General features: G+C 38.0%; 2 protein-coding genes across 2 annotated transcripts; both read right to left on the reverse strand.

Moving 5' to 3' along the window:
• Nucleotides 1-1,503: 1,503 nt before the first annotated feature.
• Nucleotides 1,504-14,240, reverse strand: LOC148821997 (uncharacterized). The gene is made up of 6 exons (XM_088929992.1): nucleotides 14,223-14,240; nucleotides 10,287-10,477; nucleotides 4,773-4,929; nucleotides 2,630-2,756; nucleotides 2,137-2,219; nucleotides 1,504-1,710 (listed from the first exon to the last, which is right to left on the reverse strand). The coding sequence occupies exons 1-6, from the start codon at nucleotides 14,238-14,240 to the stop codon at nucleotides 1,537-1,539; spliced, it is 750 nt and encodes a 249-aa protein (XP_088786118.1). The 3' UTR covers nucleotides 1,504-1,536.
• On the reverse strand, nucleotides 13,723-26,799 carry gorasp2 (golgi reassembly stacking protein 2). The gene is made up of 10 exons (XM_088930123.1): nucleotides 26,535-26,799; nucleotides 23,438-23,518; nucleotides 21,578-21,781; nucleotides 19,491-19,577; nucleotides 18,760-18,890; nucleotides 18,537-18,669; nucleotides 17,953-18,076; nucleotides 16,721-16,807; nucleotides 16,427-16,549; nucleotides 13,723-14,687 (listed from the first exon to the last, which is right to left on the reverse strand). Exons 1-10 carry the CDS (start codon nucleotides 26,595-26,597, stop codon nucleotides 14,377-14,379), a joined length of 1,344 nt encoding a protein of 447 aa, XP_088786249.1. The 5' UTR covers nucleotides 26,598-26,799; the 3' UTR covers nucleotides 13,723-14,376.
• Between the last annotated feature and the right edge of the window lie 1,166 nt (nucleotides 26,800-27,965).

Below are 27,965 nucleotides of genomic sequence, written 5' to 3' on the forward strand. Positions count from 1 at the left end.
TTTATTCAGAATTAACAATGAAACATAAAATCCACAAGAACACAATGTGGATAAAGCATTTAAAACCAAAAACAGGAGGAGGCTCTCCTTTACATAAAGGGTTGTGGGAGTATGGAACAAGCTACCTTGATTCGAGGACTTCATCCAGGCATTTCTTGAAATAGATCAATTAGCTACTGGTAGATGTGCTGAAAGGCCTCCTCTTATTTGTAATCTTTGTGTTGCATGAATTTAAGTTATTAAATGGTCCAGAAGCCTTAAAAAAGGAAGTCTGTGTTTTTTTAGTCAATTGCACTATGTATTATTCAAGTTGCATATTTTGTGCAGGAAGGTTAATCCCTTTGTCTTAAGGCGAAGTGCATTTGTAAATGCCTACTGCAGTATTACTGCAGAATAATGCAAACAATTACAGAATGTTTGGCTTTTTTGTGTTAACTCTACCATTGAATGCAGAGAATGAAGAACTTTTATATTTAGTGCTGATTTCAAACTCAAATTGTGATCAGTTGTGTTCGCAGTTATACTGACAGGTAAAATATTTCAATGACCTTAAAATGACTTTTCTTGTCCTTATAGGCTACTTTGGGATAATTACTGAACATGATCAAAAAATGAAAAGGGAGGAAAGTCTTATCCTCTATAAATGTCATCACATCAGTTGATATTTATACCTGTATACCAGGTGGTTAGGACCATTTACAATATCAAAGCAGCTAACTCAAAATGAAAGCTTTTGTATATTCTAGTTCTATGTTTTATATATGCTTATTTGTTTAAGCTGTTGACCAAACTCCTCGTCTATGAACTGATTTGTAATGTTATTGGAGTGCTCAGTGTTGCCAAGGTAAGCTTTTGATTTACTACTCTAGATCAGTGGATTCCTACCTGTCTGTAGGGATCCTATAAAGAATCATAAGATATGTTGAGTGACTGCCACAGTTGGTATGTGTTGAGGAATTGTCTGAAATCACAGTTACAGCATGAGTGACAGGGTATTGCAGATGCCATCTTGATGGGCAAAAACAAAAGATGTGTCTAATTGCAAGCATTTGACACGGAAGAAACGTTTCAGGTATCCGCTCTGTCAATCCAGTATTAGCATAGGTGGTAAAAACAGGATTGTTTTATCAGCAGATACCAGGAACATAGAGCAAACATCATCCTTACATGCGAGAGCAGGTCTCAAGTAAATAAGAGAACCCTTTCTGCTGAACATTTCTCTTCGCTTCTTTGGTAAGGCGTCTTGAGGCCAAGTGCCATATTTTGTTATTAATCATTTTTGTGTTATGTTCTCTTAGGTTGAAGAGGGAGAAAAATCACTCTTTTAGGAGCTCAGCGGGTGTAGTTTTAAAACCCTCTGCCACTGCGCATGTCAGAAGATGGAAACGACCAGACTGGATTTGAAAGACTTGCCCAATTAACCCCCCTCCCTCCCACTTCGGTAGAAAAGAGCTCTGAAGAACAGCCCGAGATCGATGTGCAAGACTCTGAAGGTGAAGCTTTTAAGCAGCACGACTCCCAAGCTGAGCTGCAGAATCACCGAGCTGCAGCTGTGAGTGCAAGCTCGCTGGCGACCACCGCGCTGATGTCCGTCTGGTTTCTCGTCCGACGAAGGCCTTTGCTGGCGGGGCCCCTCACCGTCTTTGTCTCCCCCCCGGAGCCACTGCCACCAGCAGCCCTCTCACAGGAGGAGCCTAACGGCTTAGGAGGCTGGAAACGGACGTTGTGGGGAGTTATCATTAACCACAGCTACTGTCCATCAAAAGTCAAGCATATTCAGAAAACGTTTTTATGGATTTATTCATTAAGTTTCTAAGTTAATTTTAATTTGCAATGCAAGTTCTCAGATATTACTATTTTAGAGATGGAGATTTCCAGCAGCTCAGAATATAATACTAATTTTGACCCTGTACCCAGTACATATTAAGATCTGACAAATTCTCCATACCAGACCTACAAGACCAGTAAAGGTCACATTGACAAAAATGGCTAAGTTGTTATAACTACATTTCTGCATGATTATATGTGCTCAAACAGACAATGGAAATACATTCATTTGGATTATTTATCTAAATGCAAGCACAGAAGAAAACAGAGGGAAAAACAAAGTATCTGTCATCTGAGTTTCTCACTTACCTTGGTTTTTTTACTCAATGTTTGGATGTTTTCGTCACAAAAACCTTCTCTTGGGATGATGTCCCCTCCACACTTCTTGATGGCTTAGGAAAATAGAAGAAAAGAAGGGGTTTGCTTCTAATATAAAACAAAGAAATTCACATTCTCCCAGAGACAAAAGCTAAGCATGCAGGGATATTAAAGAAATCGTACAAGAAATCAACAAAGTTGAGACAATATATAATGAAAAACAGAATACTATCTGTAATCCACTTTTTTATTAGATTTATGAATCTTTAAATCTGAAAACAAAAATATAAAAATACAAATTAAATGCAAACATTCCTCATTTCTAATAGATTGAGGCTGCGTATCTATATCAAGAGCGGTGTGGAGTTGACGTACTTTGTGTGCATATCTTCTGTGTTGGTGGCTTAAAAGCAATCCTGAATGTTGATACAGGAATAAATCTGACTTAACATTTCAGACGTCCTTTTCCATCGCAATGACATACCGTCTTGCCCACATCCATCCGAGTCGCTCCTCTGAGGCCTGGGAGACGTGGGAATGGACTGTGTGGTGGAGCTCTGGCGCCCAGGAAACTCCAGTGCAGAGTCCTCTTCAGGAACCTCATCCACAGCCTGGAAGAAAGAAACACAACTCTGCGGTCAGGGAAGCTAGCAGTGTTATAAGGGACTCCGGCTGTAAGAAGAAATCTTCGGGGCTTGCATTACTCAGGGTCTGGCTCCCGTTTCTATGGCGAATCGATTCAGTTCAAGGATAAAAAGAGGGGAAAAAACTACATTGAACGGAATGGCAGGAGACAGTCCAGAGAAACTATACAGTAGGACTTTGCTGTGACTGGACAGATGCTGAGAGGTTGTATTTGAACAAAGTGGCTAAAAAGCTTGCTGTACCATTTCCTGCGCAGTGTGAGTTTTTCAGGGGGGTCTGTGGTCACCTGGAGGGTATTAAGGGTGGGGAAGGCTAAGAGTGGGAGCGCTGAGATGCAGGTTTGGACGGGGAAGACTGTCCCTCCTGTAGCTGGATGAGGAGCCACACACAACCACAAAACAGCAGAGAACAGGAAAAGTAAGGTCGTTTTCCTTATTGTAACCTATGCCATCGATACATGAATATCTAGAATGATATTTTTTAGAACTAACAATACAGTATTATCTAAGAAACAACACAGGACGTCCTGGAATTAGCAGGGAAGGTTTCATTTAAAATTCTAAAACTATTTCTGGAACTGAAAGAAATACCTGCTGTGCGCACAGCCTTGTAACTGGTTAAATACCATCTGTTTCTTTAAAGTAAGTGTTGTCAAAATGATAGCAATGTTTGGAACATATTTTGAGGCATATAAATCAGACAGAGCATTTTTAATAGGTAGCCTACAGGAAGTCACACAATAGGGAAGCGTATTACCAGTGCTGCATTGCCTCATGATTTATTGTTCAGAATTCTCATCAGAACAATTCCAAAAAGACAGAATTTTTTATGCAGAAATAACAGACCATGAGTATTTTTTAAACTGGCTGTGAATTAATAGCGTGCAAAGAGAGAATAGTTTTTAGTTTGATGCCTAAAGTGAACAGTATGTCCTGAACTGTACAATAGTGTAATATTATCTCATCACTCTTACTCCAGCAAAGATGTTGGGATAGCGTCTGACGCAAAGAATGTACAACAACAGGCAATGACCAATTTACTAAAATATAATAAAATGAATTGCCAATATGATGCCTTGTGGAATAGCTTTGTACTATACACTTTCACAGAGAGACCAGTTAAGGTTTTAATATATGAGCTGACACATTTCGGCTTAGTGCTCATTTAGCTCTTTACAGAAGATGTTGCCCTCCCCTTGAAACCTAGGTACTGTAGAAGACTTTTGTGGGAGGAGACCTGTTCTGTTGGGGTAGCAGTGTGGTAAATCCCCCCCACACACCTTTCACCCTCTCTCCACTGCCCCAGGGGAGTGGTGCTTCGCTAGACACAGCTTCATAACTGCTCAAACACAGCAAGGACCTCATGGTCTCATCAAGGACTGGTACAAAACAATTCGAATTCCAATTTCACAAAGAACTTCCAGTTACTTTCTTAAGGTTAGAAAAATGTCTGTTGGTATAAATTAAGGAGATACATATTACATTTAACATATCTAAAAGTGTGCATGCTTTCATTTTTTTCTGGCCTGAAATCCTGATGAAAAAAACTTATAATAATTTAAAAAGTGCCGTTCTATTGCTAGACTCACTTCTACTTCAGACAAGTGGAACTTGAAGTACGCTTCCACTAATACATTGTATAAAAATAAATGCTCTTTTAACATTAAACTGCTATAAGGTGAACTAGTGGTCAGACAGTTATTGCTCACAAGGGATTCCTGCTGTTGAGACCAATATCTTTTGTTGATTGACCTTTGAAACACGATGATCACATAGCTGCACAGGTCATCCTTACAAGGTTAAGCATGGCATCTGTTTCTTAAGAATCACTTGGGAGAATCTTTCTCCATGTTTCATGTTCAAGCTCTGCCCAATCTTGAAGAGATGTGAAAAAGGAATCCCTTTTTGGAATCCCTGAGGTTGTATCTTGGGATTTTAATGGAAGTGTCTTTGCCTCAGTGTGTGTTTGGAGGGAGTACAAACCTGGCAAGAGGAGAGGGTGAGAGAGGAGGAAGAATGGCTGTAGGAGCTGTAGGCCGTGTTGCTATGACAACTGGTGGAGACAGGGCCTCTGCAAGCAAAACACGTGTTCTTCAGCTCTGCAATCAATCTGCTCTGAGCTTCTACGGTTCTCTGTAAACTGACAAGAAGTCTTTGTGTTATATTTTTATCGTGTCATTTACATCAAAATGTTTAAGATAAAAAATATTTCAGATGATCAATTCTTTGGCCTATGTATGATATTAATGCTCTCACAGCTCTGAAGAGAAAATTTAAAAAGATTTCAAAAATGTTTTTCAACCTCTACAAGGGTAGGACAAATCATTTTTACAAAGCAAACTAAAAAGAATCTAAAAATATATGGACGACTACTCACTACAAAACCTATTGTTAGGAAAGAAAAAATGGTCTAATAAATCAATTACAAATAAATAATAAGTAAGAATTTGAACTAATAAGACCAAAATGCAGGTGACAAAAATGAACTTTCAGAATTGCAAGCAGAGGTGAAAAGAGGTGGTGAGAAAAAAGGGGATAGGTCAAGAGAGAAGGAAAATATTTTGGTCAAATTTACAACAGCAAAAGAATAGCAAAGACAACAAGGTTTAACAGACATATGTCTTTCTTCTCATGCTGAAGAAAGAGTTCTTTGTTAATTAATATTAGCATAGACAAATCAGGATTATTACAGGTAATAGAAACACTTAAACAAATTCCCAGGGCCTAGTGCGATTATATTAAGTATACTTAAAAAAAATATTAATTCATAGGAAACTAACTCTTCAAACAGACTCATTAGCCAGACCAACCATAAAAAGCCCATCCATAAACTGAAACAAGCAATTACCAGCTCCCGAGTCTTCCTTCTATTCCATCTACAGTTATGGAAAAGAAACTGTTACAGCTAAACTAGAGCATCTACAGTTACCTCTAAAATTATTGACACGCTTAAAAATGAGCAAGAAATGCTGTATAGAATAAACAAGACAAGTAATGAGCTATATTGTAATGTTCCAAAATGTGAAATGTATTTAACTTTATTAGTGATTCAATGAAATCAACTTAAATTCTACATTTCCTACTTTATAAATTTATTTCCAAAATAAATGAAGTGCCGTAATAATTGTCATCTCTGTTTTCAGAACTTTGTGCTTCCTTCCCTCGCAAGGACAACAGCACGGAGCCTTTTTCTATAATGTTTATTTTCAATTCAAACCACAGGTTTTCAACAGAGGTCAACTATTGACTGTGGACTGAGATGCAGTTTTATTGGGGTCATTATCTTGGTGGAAAATCCACTTTTGGCTGTGTTAGCCTTTGACTAAAACGTCCTGATGCGTGGGAGAGTTCATGATATCATCTTGATTACTCCGACAAGGGTTCCAGGACCAATTGAAGCAATACGACCCCACAACATCCCAGATTTGCCACCATATTTTACAGCAGGTGTGATGTTTTTTTCTGCCTATACATCCTGCTTTTCATGCTAACCCCATCCCTGGGATGGCATTGACCAAAGAAATATTTCATCTCACCACAACACCAGGTTCCAATCAAAGTGGTGGGGGTTTGCTAAAAGGCATCGTCTTTTAAGTTTATTGGTTAGTCTCAAAGGATTTTTTCCTAGCAACCCTTACAATCAGCCTGTTGTAAAGGAGCTAGCATCTAATTGTAGATCTGGAGACTTGGTGACCCCAAGATGCAACCAAGTTGTGTAATTCTCTAGCTGTGGCCCTTGGGTTTTTCTTTGCCTGAAGAACTATCCTCCACACTGTTTCTTCTACCGGGCACGTTTACCACTGTTCCAATGGTTTTGAGCTTCTCAGGTATTGACCAAATTGGTCAAGCAGTACAGTATATTGTATCTTTTTTCTGTTTCTTTTTGTACCCATTTCCTGATTTATGAGGTCTTTTCATTTGTGAGGTCTTTGCATTTCCCCATGGTGACTGATGTCAAGGGAATTCAAAGACATACGTGTTACCTCATTGTTATCCCCCGGGGAAACAGGAAGACATGGGAGGCCACAATTTAGTTCCGTAAGACTGAGATTAACATAAAAGCAGAATGCTAACGCACATTTAATCTTGTTTGATTTTTATCTAGGGTCGGCACAGCAGCTCAGTGGTTAGCCATAACTGCCTCACAGTGGCCTTGGGTTCAATTCCAGAATTCAGGTGCTATGCCTGTGGACCTTGTATGTTCTCCCCATGTTCGTGTGAGTTTCTTCCCAGAGTCCAAAGACATACTGGAATGGTAACTGGCATCAGGGAAAATTGTCCCTGATTTGAACGTGTGTGAGGGCCCTGCTGTGTGCCCGCTGCTTTTTGGGATAAGCTAGGGCTCCCCCACGACTCTGTACTGGATAAAGAGATTAGAAAATGATGGCTGGATGTTTTTATTTATAAGAATCTTCGGAGGTAATTTTGACACCTACTTTTTTGAGAATGGCATTTGCATTAGAATAAAAGAATATAGTTTTTTCCATATTTTTGAGCACTACCTGTGTTGTTACCTCATTATTTTTTTGCTCATCTTTATCAAGGGTGCCAATAATTTTGGAGTTGACTGTATAGGGAAATAAAATTCTAGGAAACGGTCAATGGATTTAGAAAAGGCTGATTGTGCCAAACCAACGTGTTAGAACTATAAATAAGCGACAACAGTAGTGGATATGCAAAGAGCATATATGATAAAGTGTATTTACTGCAGATTTACAGAACGCTTCTGATAATGTTCCTTGCAAAAGATGGATTCTCAAATTGCAGGCAGTAGGTATTCAAGGAAATACCTGTATTTGGATTAACTGGTTAATGGATAGAAGTATTGGTGAATCCTCAAATTTGGATGATATAAACAGAAGTGTACCTCAGGGCTCTTTTTTCCCAATAACTTCTCTTCCTAATTTCTATCAATGATTTAGATTCTGCTATGATGTAACCTAGTCAGATTTTCAGATTGTACTAAAATAGGATTATAGGAAACACCATAGAAGCTGCATAGAAAATTCCAAAAGACCTAGACAAAATTCAAGACTGGACAAACACTTGGTAGATTGCATTTAAAGCAAACAAAAGCAAAGTATCATGAACAATTATTGGCACATGTAAACTTTACATAGAAAATGGGGAATACAGATCTTGAAGAAACTATGAAAAATAGGTATTTATTTTGATATTTAAACTTTTCATCCTCAGTCTAGACAATGTGGGAAAATGATCAAAAAGGGCACTTATCAATTACCTACCAAGTTACTAAGCCAAAAGCCCTAGGAGACATACCTTTTTATCTGCAAAATTGTGTAAATTCTTCGAATGAAGTCACACAGAAAGGCATGCAAAGGGCCTTCATATGAAATTGACTGGTGACTCCAAGTTAGGATTCACAACAGCACTATTTAAATAAATGTTGAAAGCTGTTGTGAAAAACAGGCAATTGTTATTAAATAAAAGTTTGTTTTATTTTCTGTTTTATTATCTGATATTTTATATAGATATTATTTTATCTGTTTTATTATCTCTTACACAATTTTAGAACTCAATTCTTGCATCCATGACAGTTTTAACTAGTTTTTAAAAAAGTTACTCTTCACCCGAAACCTTGGTTTTGACATTCTCTTGCCTTCTGAAGAATTAACCCAATGCTAATGTTAATAATCCCCTCTCCCTACAAGGGAAAAGCTTTACTTGCTATTATGGCTCCTAAACATGCTGAGTACAAAACTGCCCAGGACATAGAAAACTAATAATCGACATGTTCAACCATTAAGGCTTCTGAACATCTAAGTGAAGATACATCTGATTGTTGCTAGTCTGAAATGTTAATTTGTTTTTCGTTTCCAATTACTTTTGACATGGAAGGGGAGTTAATGTTCAGTAGAAGAGCACAGCAGGAGGCGGCACCAGCTCACAGTTGTCAGAGTGATTAGAAAAACACTAAGTGAAGTAGGAGAAAGTTCTTATCACTGACTGTATCTTTACAACTTGTCTAGCAACATTAGGCACATCTCTGCAGTCTCATTTAAGCACCAACACACTCAAACATCAAAAATGTTTTGAAGGAGACTTTTCCTTCAGGGAACAAAACCAGCATTGTTTCACTTAGATTGCATTTGCCTCTCTCTTGTTTTTCTATCATTCAAGCCTTCAGGAAAATTACAATAATAACTGTGAAAGTTTGCCGCAGGTTCAAGATAACAGCTCTTGCTCGTAATCAATACAAACTCTTGCTCATAATCAGGTCCCCAAGAAAAGGCACGCATATTCATACTTCAATGAAATTATAGCTTGGATTTGCTGTAAGTATAAGAAACATCTGTATAACTACAGCACAGCATGAAAGAAAAGAATGATAAAAAGCATTCACAGTGATTCTGAATAAAATTATCAGTGACAAAACATGGTGTGTACAATCTTCTGATATCGGCTGTCTATAACGTGCATATCATATACATAGTTTTTGCTCATTTACTATAAATATGATATGCATTGTGATAACTTTGCACAATGCGTTGAGTATGAAAAGTTTATAGAAGGTACTAGCATGAATTATATTAGAAATGTTTGTATTGTGATCTTTGAGGAATAAAGCTTTTTTTGTGCAGGCTTCTCAATTTAACATTTGGATCCAAGAAAAGATTAAGATCATATATTACATTTCTTAAAACACGAATTAGGTCCATTCAAACAAGTAACTTGTGTCTGTCTACTCAATTCTAGTTTTAAACAATAACTAAGCCACTAAACATTATGACAAGAGCTTCACAAGGCAGGAATTTCCTTAGCAGAGACATTAAATTAAAATACAGTACTCATTTTTACATGCGTGTTTTGGCTTTACCAGTTACCAATTAGTTGTCAAAACAGACAGGGTGGATCACAGGCATTTAATTTGGATTGTGAACAAATTGATCATGTCCAAGCGTTCCCTAAAAAAGAGGAATCCAGAGTGACAGTATATGAGATAAAGTACCCAGGAACAGGGTTCAAAACCCTGTGTTGTAAAGGACATCACAAGGATATTGAAGAAAATAGTCCTGGAGCACAATAATTCCAGATAATCTGCTGATTTGATCAGGATGCAAAAATTAGATGTTAAGACAAGAAATACCATACACAAAAAAATTCCCAAGGTACCAACTTAAAATAATCAACTAAAACTTCAGTACTTTTAACTGTGTGTGTGCTGTTTGCAAATTGAAGAAGCAGCAGTGCTAATCTTTCACCAGTAATGACCAGCCTTGACTCAGCACATCATCTACCCCATGTGTTGCAACTCTCCTCCTGCAGCTTGTGACCCTGCTTTCCTGAAAAGGCACTTTAGGCCTGGGCAAGTCCGTTTGTCACTCTTGCAGAGAGGAAAGATCAACTACAGCCTGTGACCACATTTCAGGGAAATCGATTTCTGCTGCAGTCATGCGAAGACCTTTGGCCTGTGAATGGCATGTACTGACCTCTCTTTACAACACAGCTCTCGGGGTGCTCAATGTTAAGTCTTACCGCTGAATCTCGCGGAGCAGCTCGGCGATACTAGAGCACAAGGGAACAGCTCCTTTTCTCACAGCACGTATGACAAACTGAACTGCCTTCGAAGCTATCTCCTTATTTTCTTCCAGACCATCTGCTTCAGAGCCACAGCCTGGAAACACACAGTAATATATAACAAGATAATAACTGTATAAAACACTTAACTGGATACATCAGACTCATTTTGCACATAATCAATGGAGATTGGTTATGTGAAAACTCATAGGAGTATTGACAATGATGGTTATGATGGTTATATAAAAAGATGTCTAAATTTGAGAATACTTCAAAAGTACAAAACTGGAAGCCATCATCGTGTGAGGAAAAAACATTGATTCTAGTAGCAGAAGTTCAAAAATAGAAAACATCTAAATGTTGCTCATTTTCTGCTAGCTACAATTGATTTTTTTTGTGTTACTGTCCTTCAGGTGTTAACTATTGTAAACGACTGAGGAATTAATTGAATTATTTGATTTAGGTATTATTTGATTTTAATTAAGTGAGTCAATTGAATAAATTGAATGAACAACTTCTGACCTGCATAGTACCCCCCCACAAAATAAACCAATGCATTCTGCATGACTTGGACTTCAGGCCTGCTCTAAGGGCAATGTGGGCAATGCTGTTCCTGGAAAGATGATCCAGTAGGCCTCTTCATTCCCTCTTAAACTATTACATTTCTAAAGATTAGGAAGGATTTCATTTTTACAACTTATGCCAAGTAATCACTTCAATTAATTTTGAAGAGAGCACTACAGGTATAGTAGGCTTAGTTGAACTAATACATTTACGATTTTCATCAAAACTTAGTTATAATTACGGACTCTAGACTCACAACTGGAAAGTTGTACTGTATGTTCAAATCTGAGGTGGGGCACTGCTCTTCTACCATTAAGTTACCATTAACTTCACTCCGATAGCTTCTGTGGAATGCCCAGCTGGGACAAATGTGCGTAGCTGTGGCTTATGGAGTAAGAGATAATTAACAATGACAATAAAAGTGAGATAAGGCCTGCTGTATAGTAACTGTGCAGCACCAGGGTCAGCAACCCCTACTATATTGTTTCTTTAATTTATGATTATTATATTAAACAGGGAGATTATCAAGATTATACTCCCAGCATTTCCTAGCAATATCTCTTTTCTCATTCTATCCTCTCTGTTTTTGCCAGTGGTATTTCATCTGTCATACCTCTTATTTCCCTGTTCAAAGGACTGCTTCAGGGTAAACAGTGAAACAAACCGTTACCCAAAGGGCTTTTGGGGTGTGGAACAAGCTACCCTGCACCCAGTTTAGTTTAGTAAAGCCAACACTGTGTCTTCTTTCTAGGAAACCTCTGGATGAGATCTTTGGATCAATTATTTACCAAATGGTCTCCTCTCCTCACCTACGTGTGCGCTACCAGTAAGGTATGCTCAGCGTTAAGACCTATTGCAGCTATCGGGAAAAAAAACGACGCACTTCATTCATTGCTACGTTTTTCACGAGGATATGTTATTTTATGTTTATTTGCTTAAAATACTTATGATTCCGCGCAGCAATCACATTATTTATAGGGAAATGTGTTTAATATTAGATGTTTTATACAAATAGGGATCTATTCTGTACGACTATATTCTTTAAAAACATTTTTTGAAAAACCTGGCTTCGCAACAATAGCTTCTCGTAAATTACATTAAACTAAAACGAAGCCTTGATGATTCCATGTGACGTGAGCCAAGAAAACACAAGCGGTTTTCTACCTGTGCGTTTGTTTTGGGAGATGTTTTCCTCCGTATCTAGCGATTTTCTCCATTCGCAGAGTCCATGATGAGACATTTCAGCCGATGTTTCGAAAGGGAAAGGGTGTTTTTCTCGCTCAGGTAATCGTCTTGGAGTTAACGTTAACTTAAGCGGGCAGTTACAACTGCACTCGGCCATATTTTAAAGCGTCCAGACTGTCCTGCTAGCAGTACTAGTATCATCATCAGAAAGGGAGGAAAGGAACCGTCATACACCTGTTGTATTAAGAAGGTATTACAGGCGAATTGAGGTTTTTAGCAGTACTGTATATTTTGTATTTAACTGAATACCGGCTTGATTGACACAGGTATAATACACATATCAAAACAAGTTTGCCTTCCCAGTGAAAGTGCAGTAATACGGGTGGATTACAGGTCGAATACAGATGGAAAGAGCAAAATATTTAGACCGCAGTTGTTGATATTTAAGAATCGGAAGGATCATCCCATCTTTTTAACCTAGTCAATATTTTTGTTAAACCATTTTAATAAACCTCAATGGGGTTTACATATTAATGGCCTCGCGAACTTAAACATCTGTAAGTGCAGTTCACAACCAATTGGTGATGCTTTCAAAACATCCAGGAAAATGTCAACTTACAGCATGCTTAAATTTAAAATAAGAACATTGATACATCGCACAATTGGTCAAAGTTGGCTAAATGGAATTGACTAAATTAAGATACGATTTCTGCCAGGACGCAGTTATTTGCAGGGCGATTTATCTTTACAATTAAATTTAACGAGACTGAATCGTTACTAGTAAAAGCCAGGGCAGATTCTGCCCGTTAAAACTACAAGGCTGCTGTAGGCAAACTGGACAAGAGAGGAAGCATCGGTAGAAGGAAAAAAAAACCCGCCTTGGAAATGTATTCGCTACTCTTATTTTCTAGTATCTAATGTCACAACGTGCGACATCCGTACCTCTTGATTTGAATGTATTCCAAGAACAATGAAATCGGTTGAGCACAAGTTGCAGAACAGCACTTTGTTCCTCGAGTCTTTTGTCAGCTCTTATTAATCTAGCTCGGTAAGAAACTCTTCTGAATACTTACCACACAGAGCTTCTTAAGAATAATGTTCCAGGACGCGTCCTGAAAGCTGCAAAGACGTATCCCACATTCTTTTTTTCTGAAAAACCATGAGTGGAAGACTGGCATGCTTACCATCTAACTTCCTCTTTGTTACATTTCAAGTCCTCACAAAAACATTTGCAGCAGATATCAGAAACTGCTTCATGCTTGTGGACAGCAGGTAACAACCAGAATAAAAATAGAATTCAGATGAAAAGAATCAACTTCACTTCATTATTCTTCACTCTTCCTCCATCAAAAAAATGCAAAAAATATGTAACTTTTAAAATGAAGAATAAAATAACCTAAAATAAAAAAATCTAAAAAATGTAATATAATTAATTATATAATTTAGTGTAACTGGCTACATATGTGTGGCCTAGGACTGCTCACATCACTTGATATAAAACCATTAAATATCCTCTCAGCACAGAAAGATTTTTAAAATGTTAAAGATACCCAGTGGATTCAAGAAGTTGTATAGTCAACCATATAATCAAAACCAGAACAGAAATAAAGTTAAACTGAAATATGAATGCTGAACAGGTACAATGTAAAATTCCATTATTTTATTGCTTGAGTATGTGAACATTTTTTATTTTTATGACCGGTAGCCTTACAGTGCCACCTTCTGGCTTCAACCTATACAGCAGTTTTGTTTAGTTTTCTACTCTTCCAAACCAATTCACACTGGATTGCTGAAACACAGCAGCTACAGGAAACGGTCTTGTTTTTATTGAATAAAAAGACAGACTGAAATTGAACTGTACATGGAGATACATGATGTACATGCCAAATAATAAAAACCATGTTGGAAAAGCAAAAAAGCAATAAAATTTTTACGATCCATTTGAACAAAAATGTGTATATTACCACCAGACAGGAATCTTCCACCAAAATATTGTTAAAGAATGGAACAGTCTTAGGGGCAGAATGGAAAAGATAAAATTAAAATAAATCTGTGAGGAAATATATACCTACATCTATGCTGTAAAGGAACATATACTGGAGGCTTCCTTGAACATACTTGTGCATTCATTATCTTTCATTTTACCTTTTGGATCTTAGCCATTCTTACTCTCTCCACAATTTATGAGATTAATCCAAATCCCATCTGGCTGCTCTTACACTGTACAATCTTGAGAGTTTCAGGATCTCGCTTGTGGCTAAATAAATAAACACAACCCGGCCCTGTGTGGCGCTTATCGTTAGGAGGACTCAGAAGAAACTTGTGCGTCTGTAGTCTCAGAAGAGTGCATTTCACTGGTTACCGATGTCTCTGTCATTGCTGTGCTAACTGGGGTCTTGGAAACTGAGGTTGCGTCCAAGATGAGAGCTGGAGTTTGTTCTACTGTGGCTGCTGCAGTAGCAGAAATAGAAACCGTAGGGGGGGTGAAGTCAGAGGGAAGGGTTGTTACACCTGGGACCAGGGGCAACTGAGTCGGAAATACAGTAGGCATTGGAAGGGAAGCTATTCCAGGCAGGTTTAATGGTGGCAGTTGAGCGAGTGGTGCAAATCCTATAAAAAAAAGATATTGTGGAGAAGGGATGAGTTAATTTATTGCACCTTCCATTGCAAAAATAAACAAGCACAGCATAATGTACGGCACACACTGGGACGATCACAATGTACACACATTACCTTGCCTATCAAATACAATGATCACAGTAAAATCACTTTGGGAACTATCATATCCATTTTCAACACAAGGTCATGGGGGAGCCAGAGTCTGTCCGTCCCAAGCAATGGACACAATGCAGGATACACCCTGGACAGGATGCCAGTCCATTGCAGGGCAGACAGACATACGCACTCATACCAGGGCCAACCTTACCAGAAGTCAATTTACCCTACCAGTATGTTTTTAGAACTGTGGGAGGAAACTGGAGCACCAAAAGGAAATTTCACACGAACACAGGGAGAACATACAAACTCCACGCAGATAGCACCCCAGGAATTGAACCCAGAGCCCCAGCGCTGCCAGGCAGCAATGCTAACCATTGTGCCACCATGCCATCTTGGGTGTGAACTAGTGCTCCCAAAATCCAATTTAAACATTGGCTGAATACAACCTCAATAAAGAAGAAAAAGATTTCCTATTCTACCAAAGCATCCAATTGTACATTTTAACATTTTTCACCAAAGCATCAGATTAAAGGTTTCTGCTAAAAATCAATATACAAGTACATGTGAGACCCTTAACACAAAAGGCCTTATAGTTTACTTCCTTGAGATACCCTCACGATACTCAGAATACAGGCGATATTCAACTGTTGAAGCAAGCTGCAGTTTGTCAAAAGAGCCCTGCAGTTTTAGAATATGAAGGTGAAATTACAATTAGAAAATGCATTTTTGTATCAATCTGAAACATTTTAGAAGAAAACTTGAACTTGTTAATGAATTTTCAAGGGAGTAGTACATGATAAAATCTGACGACCATTTTACAGATCAAAACATTGCTGAGTAACACAAGTAGTGTTTCTGAAAAGACAATATGGTACATTTCAATATGCTGTTATAAAATCTATTTTTTGCATAAACTAGCTTATCTTTTGTATGTACTGCAGCTGAAGAAGATTGAAAGCAGTAAAACGCGTAGTTATATTAAATTTAGCTTTGGAAAACAGAACAGCAGTTTCCCTGAACCATGTCTTCAGAAGTCATCTCTATAAACTCTGAAACCCCTCTTGAAAAATAAAAGCAGCTCATGTCCTCCATTCTCTATGAAAACTACAGCTGGAGAGGAGGTTTCCTGATGCACTTAATGAACCATGGGTACTTTTCACTGACGTATTTGGTATTTCTAACTGAAGCTTTCTTCCTGTAAATGACTATATGAAAAGCTTTGATGAGTTTCCTCACTCATTTTTTTCCTGTCACTTGCTGCTGCCAAATATACAACTTATATAATGCACAAAATTAAATTAAAAAAACAAATAAAAAACGGAAAGACTTCTGATACTGCGTGAGCTCTAAATGGACATTGCGTAATCAGATCTTGAAGCGTGATGTCAAATACTTCTTTTTTCAATATTCTTCCTGTCACTGCTGGTATTATTCTAGGGCATTGTTTCCCTGAAATGTGGGTATCTGTATATAGTCATACTGTTTGTGAAATATTATAACCTTTATCATGATTTTATTCACTCAATGTATACAGAATCTTTATTATCTGAATAATTTAAACCGTAACACCAGCATTAAAACTAAACTGAAAGGTTTAAAAGGTGTATTCGAGCCTCAGTTTTTAAACCTACCTGTTGTTGGAGGATTGCCACCAGAGACTCCTGGTAAGGACACTGGAGTCAAATTTGGTAGAGTGATATTCAAGTTTGACAAATTGGGTATCGTCTGTAGACCTGCTGGTAAGGGCATCAAACCTGCAAGTACAAGAAAATGAAATCATTGGATAAAGAGGATAGAAAATGGATGTCTGCACAATGAAAGTGTTCCCGTTGAAAACGAGATCATCTTATTAATTTAATTTCTTGAAAACAGAATGCCTAAAAAGTTTAAGCTCCTATAATACCAACTTTAAAAGACAAACTCACCAGGTAATGTGGCAGCTGGATTAACTGATGGCACTGCACTCCCGGAGACACTGGTTTGAGGAGGCAACAGTGGAACAGTTGGGACTCCTTGAAGAAGAAAACAGTGAAACATCTGCTGTCATTTTGAAAACATAGCGATAACATGATGTCATCTAGAACTTGCAAAATGCAAAGCTTTTAGCGAACCAAACCTATAGGCAAAGAATATGACAAAACCACAAATAAAGAGTCAGACCCCATGAATTTTACTATATTATGCAAATCCAACTTCCTACTAAAATGACTAAGCATTTTCTATATACCTATGTCCACAGATAGCGCCAACAGCAAGGCAGCAACTTCAAAGGATTATTTTGTTTACTAAGGGTTCCTCTGCAATACATCAGCCTTGAATATAGGTTCAGAGTGCTTTGCTAGCATAAAGAAAATTAATAAGACCCCATAACAGCGGACGGTTAAACACCCATTGATGAAAACTGCAAATTAGACTTGACAGAAATGACATCTTGTAACACACTTTTTTACTAATGCATTTTAGAGCAGCGGATATCAGCATTTTATTTTATGTGAAAACTGTACTTGAAACTACATATCACAATATTCTTTTCAAAGACGATAGCTAGATCAATTTCTTGATTGGCTCAAGGGACCCACAATTATTTAGGGGTAGTTACAACACCTCATGAGAAGGCAAGATATGTGATAGCATCATCATCATCAAGTTCTTGTACTTCAGGCATTTCACAATTTTTCAAAATCGGTTAGAACGCTTTGTATGGTGACCTTTAAAATACAAAGAGCAGCCATTCACACATCCATTTTCAGCACTTAAATCACCCTTAAAGAGTTGCAGTGGGCAACCGTGACACCATGACAAGGAATCACACCCTGGACTGGATACCAGTCTGTCTTAGGGCACATACATTCATTCACACACACAAAGGGGTTGGGACAGTTTAGAGACAGCAATTAACCCAAACAGGATGTATTTGCATTGTAAGAGAAAATCAAAGCATATGGAAGAACTTGCAAACTCCCCACAGAAGGACCATCCAGCCAAAATAAGCTCCAGAATACCTGTCATTGGACGGCCATGCTAACCACCTGTATCATTGTGCCGTCCTTACAAAGAACTACAGCAGTCAAAGCAATCCACGTGAAAAAAAAACATGTTCCAAGGTCAATGAGATCTTTCTCAACAACAAATTAGAAGTTATGTCGCCCATAGTTACCTGTATGGAGTACATTTGGAACAGCAGGGGGAGCCGGACTGATGGACAAGCCTGCCATTCCCTGCTCCAATCCGGCAGGAGCGGAGGACACAGCAGGGGGCGGACTCACAGCAGAAAGCTGCACCTAAGATAGACGTGGATTTTGCTGATAAATGGCAAAGGTCATCAACATCAAACTTAGCGGTGTAATTAACATCTTGTTTTCAAGTCATGGTTTTTTGTGCTTCCTGCATTGTAACGAGTCTTGTAACTCCTCTCCTTATAAAAATAGTATGCAGCGCAATCTTCATTGTGAGGGAGAAACCAGAAAATGATCATAAATGACTTGAATCCCATGAAAAATGTCTTGAAGAAAGTCTGGATATTAACAATTTATGTGCATTAAAAGGCACATCTTTTAATGTGCCTTGCAACACATCATTATCTCTTAGCCTCAATGTATTAGCAGAACTGCAGGATTGTTCTAATCGCCACGTAGAAAATCAATTAGTATATTAAATCAGAACTTAAGAGGGGAGAGCGTTTTTTGGAGAGCCTGGAGTCTGTTTACATTTGTAATCTCCCGGTAAGGCAGAAGGTCTTACCTCCGTAAAGCCATCTTTAAGTGGACTGACAGGTGCACTAGGTATCTGGCCAGGAAAACTGATCTTCTTCCCCTCTTCAAATGGACGTGTGGGTATCCTATGTAAATAGCCATAGCCAATCCCACAGCCTAAGCTTTAAAAAAAAAGGAAAATTTACATGCTTATCATCTCCTCATTATTTCTTACTTGCACTTACTTTGAGGTAAAAAAAAGTATCTCGTACCTTCCCTCTCCACCCCACGCTGTGTTTGGTGTGATGACCACTTCTCGACAATTGTCCGTGTCGGTGTTATATACGTATAGTTTCAGGCCTTTTCCTTCATGCGATTCAATGAGCGAGAATAGATCTTCAGACTACAAGAAAGGAATCCACATTTTAAATAAAAAACAAAGGTAAAAACCTAGCCTAGTACAGCTATATCACACCAATTATAACATCATATGCATTCCCTTATTTGTGAATTTAACTAATAGGGTTTAAAAAAATTTTAATTAAAAATATGGGTTGAAATAGAAAAAGCTAAATTGAAGGCATTTGCCTTCTAAAATGAAGAATCCCCTTCATGAAGAGGATCTTTTACATTGAGCTGCAAGTTTCTCCATACATAGTGCAAACTACTGCAATTCAACAACTTCTGTGAGCAGCTTCACCTCATAATGGAAATGGCCTTCTACAGATTTCTGTAGGAATACATATATATTCAAATCCAAATTTGGATGAGCTTGTGAGTTGCCTCACAAGAAATGTCAAGCCTCTTGCTAGGATGACTGAGCATTCTCATTTCAAATCCAACATGTATAGTGTAACACTCTTTTATGTCAATATGTGACCAAAACTTCTCACCATGGAGGGTGACACCAATGCTCACTTGAGTCTAGTACCATTCAAACACATATGTACACACAACAGACAAAAAAAATAAAATAAAATGTCTCCAAACACTTGCTTCGCACCTCATTCATCACAGTGTCTGCCCCGATAATATAATCAGTGTGAGGTCGCAGGCCTGCTAGGGCAGCAGGGGAATTTGGCTCCACTTCCTGGTAACAAAAAAAGAAAACTTTAGAGAACGTAAAGTACCCAAGTTTTGTCTCAAGCAATTATGGTAGAATACAAAGAGCAGCGAAGACATTTTTATCCAACGTGAAGCATGCCGATTTATAGGCAAGCTTTGTTTTTCTTCCTCAAAGCTGGATGCAGGCTGATAGCCAAATATTTATAAGCAACAACAGTAAATTAAACAGATGGTGCAATTAGCCCATGACGCGGTTCGTTTGATCAAGGCTGGAGTCCAAATATCTTGCACATTAGACTATCATGAGTCCCATTTTGGGTTTTGTTTTGAGGAAGGATTTTGAAAAAGTGGGAGAACAACCGCAGGGATCCCAGTGCCTAACATTAACACTTTTCTTCAAACTCCACTGCTACACACACACACATTAACTGTACATACATCGCTAGTGAACAGAACATAATAATCCATATTATTTCATTATATATAACCTATAAATCTGTGAAAAAATAAGAGCATTACGTCAGAAAATATCATACCAGTATAGAAAATATTGTGAGACCACAATTATGACAAAAGCTATGACTGAGCACCAAAAAGAACTGTCAGAGAGCTGGGCTAACACCTTATGCTGTTTAATTGCTAACCCTGCGCTCTGACCCCAAGCTTCTCTCCCTGTCTGTGTGTCTGTGTCTCATGGAGAGCAAGCTGGGGTATGCAAAAAGACGAATTCCTAATGCAAAAAATTGTATAGGGCTAATAAAGCAACATTATCATTATCAACATTATTATTATTATTACTACATTAAATAAACCCAACAGACACAAATGGGACAAATTAAAGATATTAAGAGAAAATGACTTTAATGACCTACCAACAATCAAGTGAGCAAAATGACCTCTCGTTTACAACCTCTCATGTTCATATGCATTTTAATACATAAAATAATGACTGCAAGGTATAGTTTTGTTGTCATTTGTGCTGTTAGTTACTTGTAACTCTAATAATATTACAATGCCCACAATATTTAAATTCCACGTTTATTACCTAGTGACGCTTGTACACAAGGCTCATCAAGAATTCGTTGAAGGGTTGGGTAGCATCAACTAATCTATGCATCTGATGATATACTTTCCAGGGGTTCCTGAGTGGTTCAGCCATTTAAGGACTCTTGCCAGAGCACAGATTGAGCCCAGCAATTCATCATCATTGGGTCAAGCCCGAATCATGTCACTAGCTGTATGTGTCTGAATGGCCTATAACATGTTAAAAAATGAACAGCTTGACTACACTTCCTCTTTGTCCCCATGTGCATATGCAGGGTTTCTTATCGTAAGCCAAGATGTAAACACATTCGCAACTCCAAATTGAGTGCAATGTACAAAAATAATTATAGATAACACCTATGAAATTATTCCTAATTTGCAACCTGCATGCTTTACTTGAAATCAGATTCTGTGTGCATATTGCTATTGCTGAAAATTTCAAGTACATGAAAACTAAAGGGGGTGTGATAGTAAGTTTGCAAAATTTGGGGTTTCCAGTAATTCAGGTCACTACACCCAAGGTACAGACCTGGTATGCTTCTCTTTAAAAACATCCTATATTTTATCCTTTTTATTATTAATTCAGATTCAGCAAACTGATACTATAAGAAAAACAGGAAATTGGTTATGGGATTGTGGAACTAATACAATAGCTTCAGTCAAGAAATGACTAGATGAAAGTCCTAATCTCATTTGTAACCTCTTATGTGTTTCATTTAATTAAATCATTCATTCAAAATCTCACAACTAAAACACATCAGAAACAAAAAAGAGCCACGGAAAAAAAATCAGTTGTTCTTTTCACAGAGAAATTGTCATGGTCGTGACTTAAGACATCTCCAAACAATCGACGAGCCTGAAGATCAGCCAAAGCAACTACTGGTCAATTTACCAACGCTGCTGGTAATGTCTGAAACTTGGTTTGCCTGAAAAGTCATCTAGAGTCGGAATCTGTTCTTCACCGCCAGTCAGAATACTTACTAGCACATGCCAGACGTTTTCATTGGCACCCTCAAAGCTGCAGAAGCGTATGCTGACTCCGAGCAGGCCCTGCCCACCCCACATGTTGCTGGGGGTGACTGTGGTCTCTCTTAGTTCAAGCGTCTTGCTGCTGTATACCAGCATTTTCACCGGCTTCTCGACATTTGCTTTCAGAAGATCTTTCAGGGTGTCATTGTCTTTATTCTGCAAGAAAACCATTGGAAGCAAAGCAACGCAAAACGTTAATGGAAACCATATAGCACGACCTGTAAATGTCTCACGTGAACTTCTCACATGTAACAGACAAGAAATTGCATTTCTTACTTGCGGAGCATTTATCATTCTATAAAAGGTGCAGACTCTGAACAGAATAAATAAAATGCTGAACAACACATAGGCCCATTCAGTACTAACTACCTTTATATATATCTTCTGCTCCACATTTTTCTGTAGCAATACTGCTCCACATTTGTTTCTCAAATGATGAAAGAACAGTTGGGATTCCTAACTGGAATAGGTCACTTGAATTTCTTTTTAAAAAAAACTTAGTGAGTGAATAGAATAGTAAGTGTGTCATTTTGTGTAAAGAATGTATTTAAAAGGAATATTTGGAATGTTTAAGTCTTCCTAAAAAACAAGCTGAGTAAACCTGTGAAACACTACCTTTCTGAACCTTTCATTTTTAGGAGCAGGGGTACGTATATCCCTTCAAATTTAAGTCTATACAATTTAGTCTATAAAAAGTCTGCAATTTCCCTCACAGGATCAATAAAGTATCCATCTATCAGAACTGGTCTCTTGTACATTATTAAAGCAAACAAATCTGCCGAGATGTTCACAGTGTTGTGGCTTGGACCAATGTTAAAGGCAAAACAGGATGTGCAGAGTACCTAGAGTAGACAACTCACTCATTAAAACAGTGCTTGCAAAGTCAAATTAATTAAAATGCATACATATTTTCATTAGAATACACTTATGCAAAATGCAAAAAAGTGTTCAAGGATCTAATGTCAATGTTCTGACAAATCTCTAAATCTATACTGCCTCCTTGGGCACTTTCACCTAATTAAAGATATTTCTGCAACTGAACTTCAAAAGTGCAATTTTTAGAAACTTCACTCTACAGAGAAGAAAACTATTTCTAGGGACTGTAAAACAAATTCCACCTCGCTACTGAAAAATAAAGGCCTTTGCCTCGTTCTAACTTATTTTCTAGTTGAAACGATATGATAGAGAACTTTACTTGCCTGTAAAAGCTTATTCTACTCCAACAGACAACATTATCGATCAAAGCTAATGGTTTTCTTGGCGTTTTAAAGGGGTCGTGACAATCACTGCTATCTGCTCATGCTCTCTGTCACATCGTCACTTGAAACAGCAGTGTAGGCTTATCAGCAATAGCCTAGAGTCATGTGTTAAGACTCCGGGCTGTTTGTCTTGAGATGGCCAAATCATGGAGAAACCTGTAATATCCACAGCTGCCTTCCCTACAAGCCCTGTTTACCAAGATTACTTTCATTATCTTGACTTGGATTAGACCAAGCCTAAACTTTTAAAAACCAAGGATTATCCATCATCCTTTTATACACTAAAAGGCTAGACTTACTGGTTTTACAAGGCCAGAATGGCGCCAACTGTGGTGCAACTCACAGGTTCCCTAACAGGTTTAAGATCAACTTCAAAGGTGGCCCAAATTCACATTTGTTATACAATCAGTAAAGGAGGCATTACAATTAACAGAGCAATTACACCTATTTAGGCAACAGCAACGTTTCTATGTAAAACAGAAAAATAACAGAATGAAAAAGCAGACTGAAGAGGACTCCATAAAAGAGAAAATGCTCAGTTGTACAAACTCACCAATCTTGTATTATTAATGGAAACAATGAAGTCAAAGAATGGTTCAAGTCCTGCCCTGTGTCCTGGAGAATTCTCCTGCACCTGAAAAACAACAACAGAAAAATGGTAACAAAGTGCCCTATTTCTAATGTCCTCAAAGCTTTACAGTCATTACAATGCAATTAAATAATAGTTAAATAATTAGTTTCCCACCCATATAGCAAGCACATTCATTTTAGTAGACAGGTGAAACCTTTGGATGCACTTGAGACAGCACAACTTTCTAAGTATTTTACATGGTTATTATTAAGACGCAAGCCTCATTCAATGCCTGTCTTAAGAGTATAAGCATCAAAATACTCATTTTCAGCATATGGAGGAAACACAGTGCTTTAAAGTAGAATTTAAAATAATACAATGCTATAAAGAACACTTCAGATGGTAAGATTCTTAGTGAAAAGTCTTCTACAACTTCAATGGACTACATACCCAGGACTACCGTTTTAATTTTCACTATAATTATCTTCAGAAAGTAGGCTATATCAGCAGCAACCACCACATATCAATCATAAAATTAAGTTAAACTTCCTGTGTACCCATTAAAAAGTAAAAAAAAAAAAACCTCACATATCACAAATTTTCAAGTGACTAAGTTTCCTACTAAAATAAATTGCTATTTTAATTAGTAGAAATTGCATACAAATTAGGTTCACTTTTCACTTGTCTTTCATGCATAGCAATTAATTTGAAATAGCTATTTCAATATGATAAAATATTGAAAGTTTAATTATTAAACTTACAGTACCTACAATAGGACACTTAGATCTTGAGATTTTTAAGTGTCTTTTATTTTAAATTTTAATTCAAGAAAACAGAAAATAATTTAAACAGGTTCTATTTGGAAATACAAGCAGCCCTAGGTTCTCTTAACGCCAGCTCCATAAAGACCACAGTGGCTTGGCTAATTTTAATCATTTTAAACTATTTGGCTTTTCAGTTAAGTGTCTTTAAGGCTAGGATAGACCCAGGTATCTCAGTGCTCAATGAACAAGAATAAACCAATTAAAATCCAGGACCTTCGATTTTCTGCCTCTAAAGACATGACTGTTTCTCTTCAAACAGGCCCTGTTGTAGCAAATATCACTGGACATTTGAAAAAACAACCAGCTGATTTCACAAGTTCTTTCTTATCTGAAAAAGAATCTTATCTTACACACTGGTTCTCAACCTGTTATACATTTATCATGCTTCTTTAAGAAACTTTCATGTTCCCAGAGACAGCTGTGATCATGGGCTGTACACATTATGAGCTCTAAAGGAGTTAGAAATTCATATACAGTATCTTCTACAGGGGGTGTTGCCTCCTCTCTATACAATATTAGTCCTCTCTCATTTGCCTTCGTATGAAAAGAGAACTAGACAACCTGGATGGTGAAACTTGAGTGAGCTGCCGTCTGGGCACTTTCTTCTAAAAGCACACCAGCGGATCTGGCTTGAACTTGCACAGAAAAGCTAAATTACACAAATACAGGCGGCTTCAGATGAAGTTTGCTTTTAATCTTCTCTCTCACAGACACTCAAGAGTCAGACCTACAGACTGGTATGCAGAAACATACCAAAAGCGTGAGGCACTTTAAGTTGTGTTGCTAACCCCACCTTCATCAAGCATTGTGTGTACAATAGGCACAGGGATGCTGAGTAATTTGACATTTGATTACAGATTTGAAGTGCTCAAATCTAGTGCCAGACATCACCTCTACCATCTCTAATAAACGTGTTTCACAACAGTACACTCATTTTCAATGCCAGTTTAACACACAATGGGATAGGCCTTGATTAAGTGAGCTTATGAATAAAGATGAAAAGTGGTTATTTTACGCAGAGTGCTTTTTGACCACTGGGAAAAACCCCACCCAGTGCTCATCTATGCGTTACAGCTAACCATTACAAAAGCTACATGAAAACAATTGCTAGACTCCCGTCTCCTTATAAATGATGTCCCCTGGAAGTAGTACCTATGTTTCATTGCATACATTCAAACTTCTATTCACCACAAGGCAAAACTGACATTGAGTCCGCTTCGTTTCAGTACCAGAAAACTCACTCAACTCGTCGCAAAGCAAGCAAATTATTTTGACTTTATCCGATTTCACGGGCGCAAGTGTAGAACTTTAAGAAAAGGCTTTTAGTAGTAAACCAATTTTTTTTGTCACTTTCAGTTACATTTTTTCGACATTATCCTATCACGAGCTTTCTTTTTACGTTAGTTCACTGAATTTCATTTTTTTTTTTGCTGCGTAGTACTTTACTAGAATTTGGGAGGCTCTACAGGACGAATTAGATCCTAATTCTAAATCAAAATAAAAAAACAGAACTGATGAGATCACATATGAGTAGTTAAAAGCTAAAACAACTAGAGGCATAACCACCTTCTCTCGATACCTTCCTGCATGCTTAAAAAATAGTTTTATTTAGCACGTTCATTGTCCGGTTTTACAGGTGTTGCATGTCGGTCAACAGATGACTGACTTTAAACACGGTGCGTGAGTAAATCACGCGCAATTAAAAAACAAAACACTGAAGTACCGTTTTGGATTTTTATATATTTTGTTGTACATTATGACATTACACCCGTCCACTGCACTCTACGGTATTACATCCTCTATCATATGCATTACACGAACAGTTCTCCGAAAATGCACGCCTAAGTACACAATAGTTCCTGTGAAGTTTATTTATATGTACCAGACAGTATTCCAAAATGACAGAAATATGCAAGGATATTTTCTCTAATGGCTGCGTACGTTTCAGATAGAGTACAACCCACAAAAAAAGTATTAGCAGTGCAAAGGAATTAATAACGACCATTAATTAAATGTGCATTTTCTAAATCCACTGTATTATTCTCACTAAATAATCAAAATTACCCTCAACGATAACGTGGTGAAATGAAGACCTGGGCGCCGGGCTACTCTCTTTTTCTACTAGGCCGCAGCAACATCCAGGGCCTCGGGTTGGTGGCTCTGCCTATTTCTACTGCAGTGGAGGACGGGGTCGTGCAAACTTCCTCCAACCTAGGCTTCAGATCTTATCTTTTGGAAAAAAGCAAATCGCATACTCTGAGAACGTGGTAACCCTCGGAACCTCCGCCGGGTATCTCAACACTCTGCGATCCCCCCATGCCTCCCGGATTCCTGAATGTTTATAGCACAGATGTAATCCTCCTCGGATCCTGACTGCTCGCAGCGTAGAAGCCAACTTCTCCGTCAGCAGCAGCCAGGCAGGTCTCTTGTTACGTGGCACTCGGATTGAGGACCGAGGGAATGCTGGGATCGTGGAGCCTCAACCTTATCCCCCTGGCGTGTACCGCGATTTCACCCGTAGTTGGTGCTACACCGTCATTGATCAACGATGTACCGTAAATATTATTTTAAGGAAGCCTGAATGAGATTATTTTTTCCACAATTGTAGCGTATGAGGATTTTTAAACCCTTTATAAAGAATGGGAGTTAGGACAAATTGCATAATGGCATATAGAATTAAAAAAAAATGCAAATTCATTAGCCCCACTGCATCTTAATGTGTTTTTGATGACGAAAAAAATACCTCGACAGCTCAGTTTGGTTTATTTGTCATATGCACAAGTGCAACGCTTATTTGCAGGTATGCTTCAATGCAAAGAAATTAATGAAACGCCAAAACTTCAACACAGAACAGCAGCAACAACACCAAAGCCTAGCCTTATCTCGTCATCACATATGCTCCACAAGACCATAGGCACGGGTCAGCACTGGGATGTGATGGGACACCTCCAAGGCAGACTCCAGGTTACTGCTCTCAGTAGTGGTGACAGGTCAGGAAGTGCTCTTCTCTGCCACAGAAATTCCATAACCTGTACCCCATATTTGAGGGGACACTCTGCTATAACAGGTGCCATATTTTGACTGAGACATTAAAGCAATCTCCCGCCTGCTTGGTCATTAAAAATTCTGTGGCACTGCCTGAAAAGGGTGTGACCTGGCTAAACTCGACTCTGGGCTTACACAACTTGGAATCCCTATATTTCCCCTTTGCTTGTGCACAATGGTTTCTCTGCATCACCCAGAGTAGCACTGACCTTCAGTAGCTGATACAATTGGTCTCTTTTATCACCTCTCTCTTCAATTATAGAGACATATAGAGTCTCTATATTTAAAGCAGTTCAAGATCCTTCAGGATGATATACATGATATGCAGATTCAGCTGATTCTGATTATTGCATTATGGAAAGATAATGTTCAATTATTAAAAGCAAAGACTAAGTTTAAAATGATCAATATCAGAGTTGAATCATAGTTATAAAAAGCACACAAATACCAATATCTCATAAACTTGTTGCTGTACACTAATACTCTAATACCTTTTCAATGCTTGTTTTTGTGCACACATAAGTAATGAGCGTGTGATCCCAAGAGTGAATGGCAACTGTACCAGCTATAGCTCTGATATTTTAAAGGAGACCAAGGATTTCTTTGAAAGAATGTAAATTACTTCTGAGTGGAGTAGAAGA

Source organism: Atractosteus spatula, chromosome 13 (genome assembly GCF_055471065.1).
Source record: "Atractosteus spatula isolate fAtrSpa1 chromosome 13, fAtrSpa1.hap1, whole genome shotgun sequence".
Lineage (NCBI taxonomy): Eukaryota > Metazoa > Chordata > Actinopteri > Semionotiformes > Lepisosteidae > Atractosteus > Atractosteus spatula.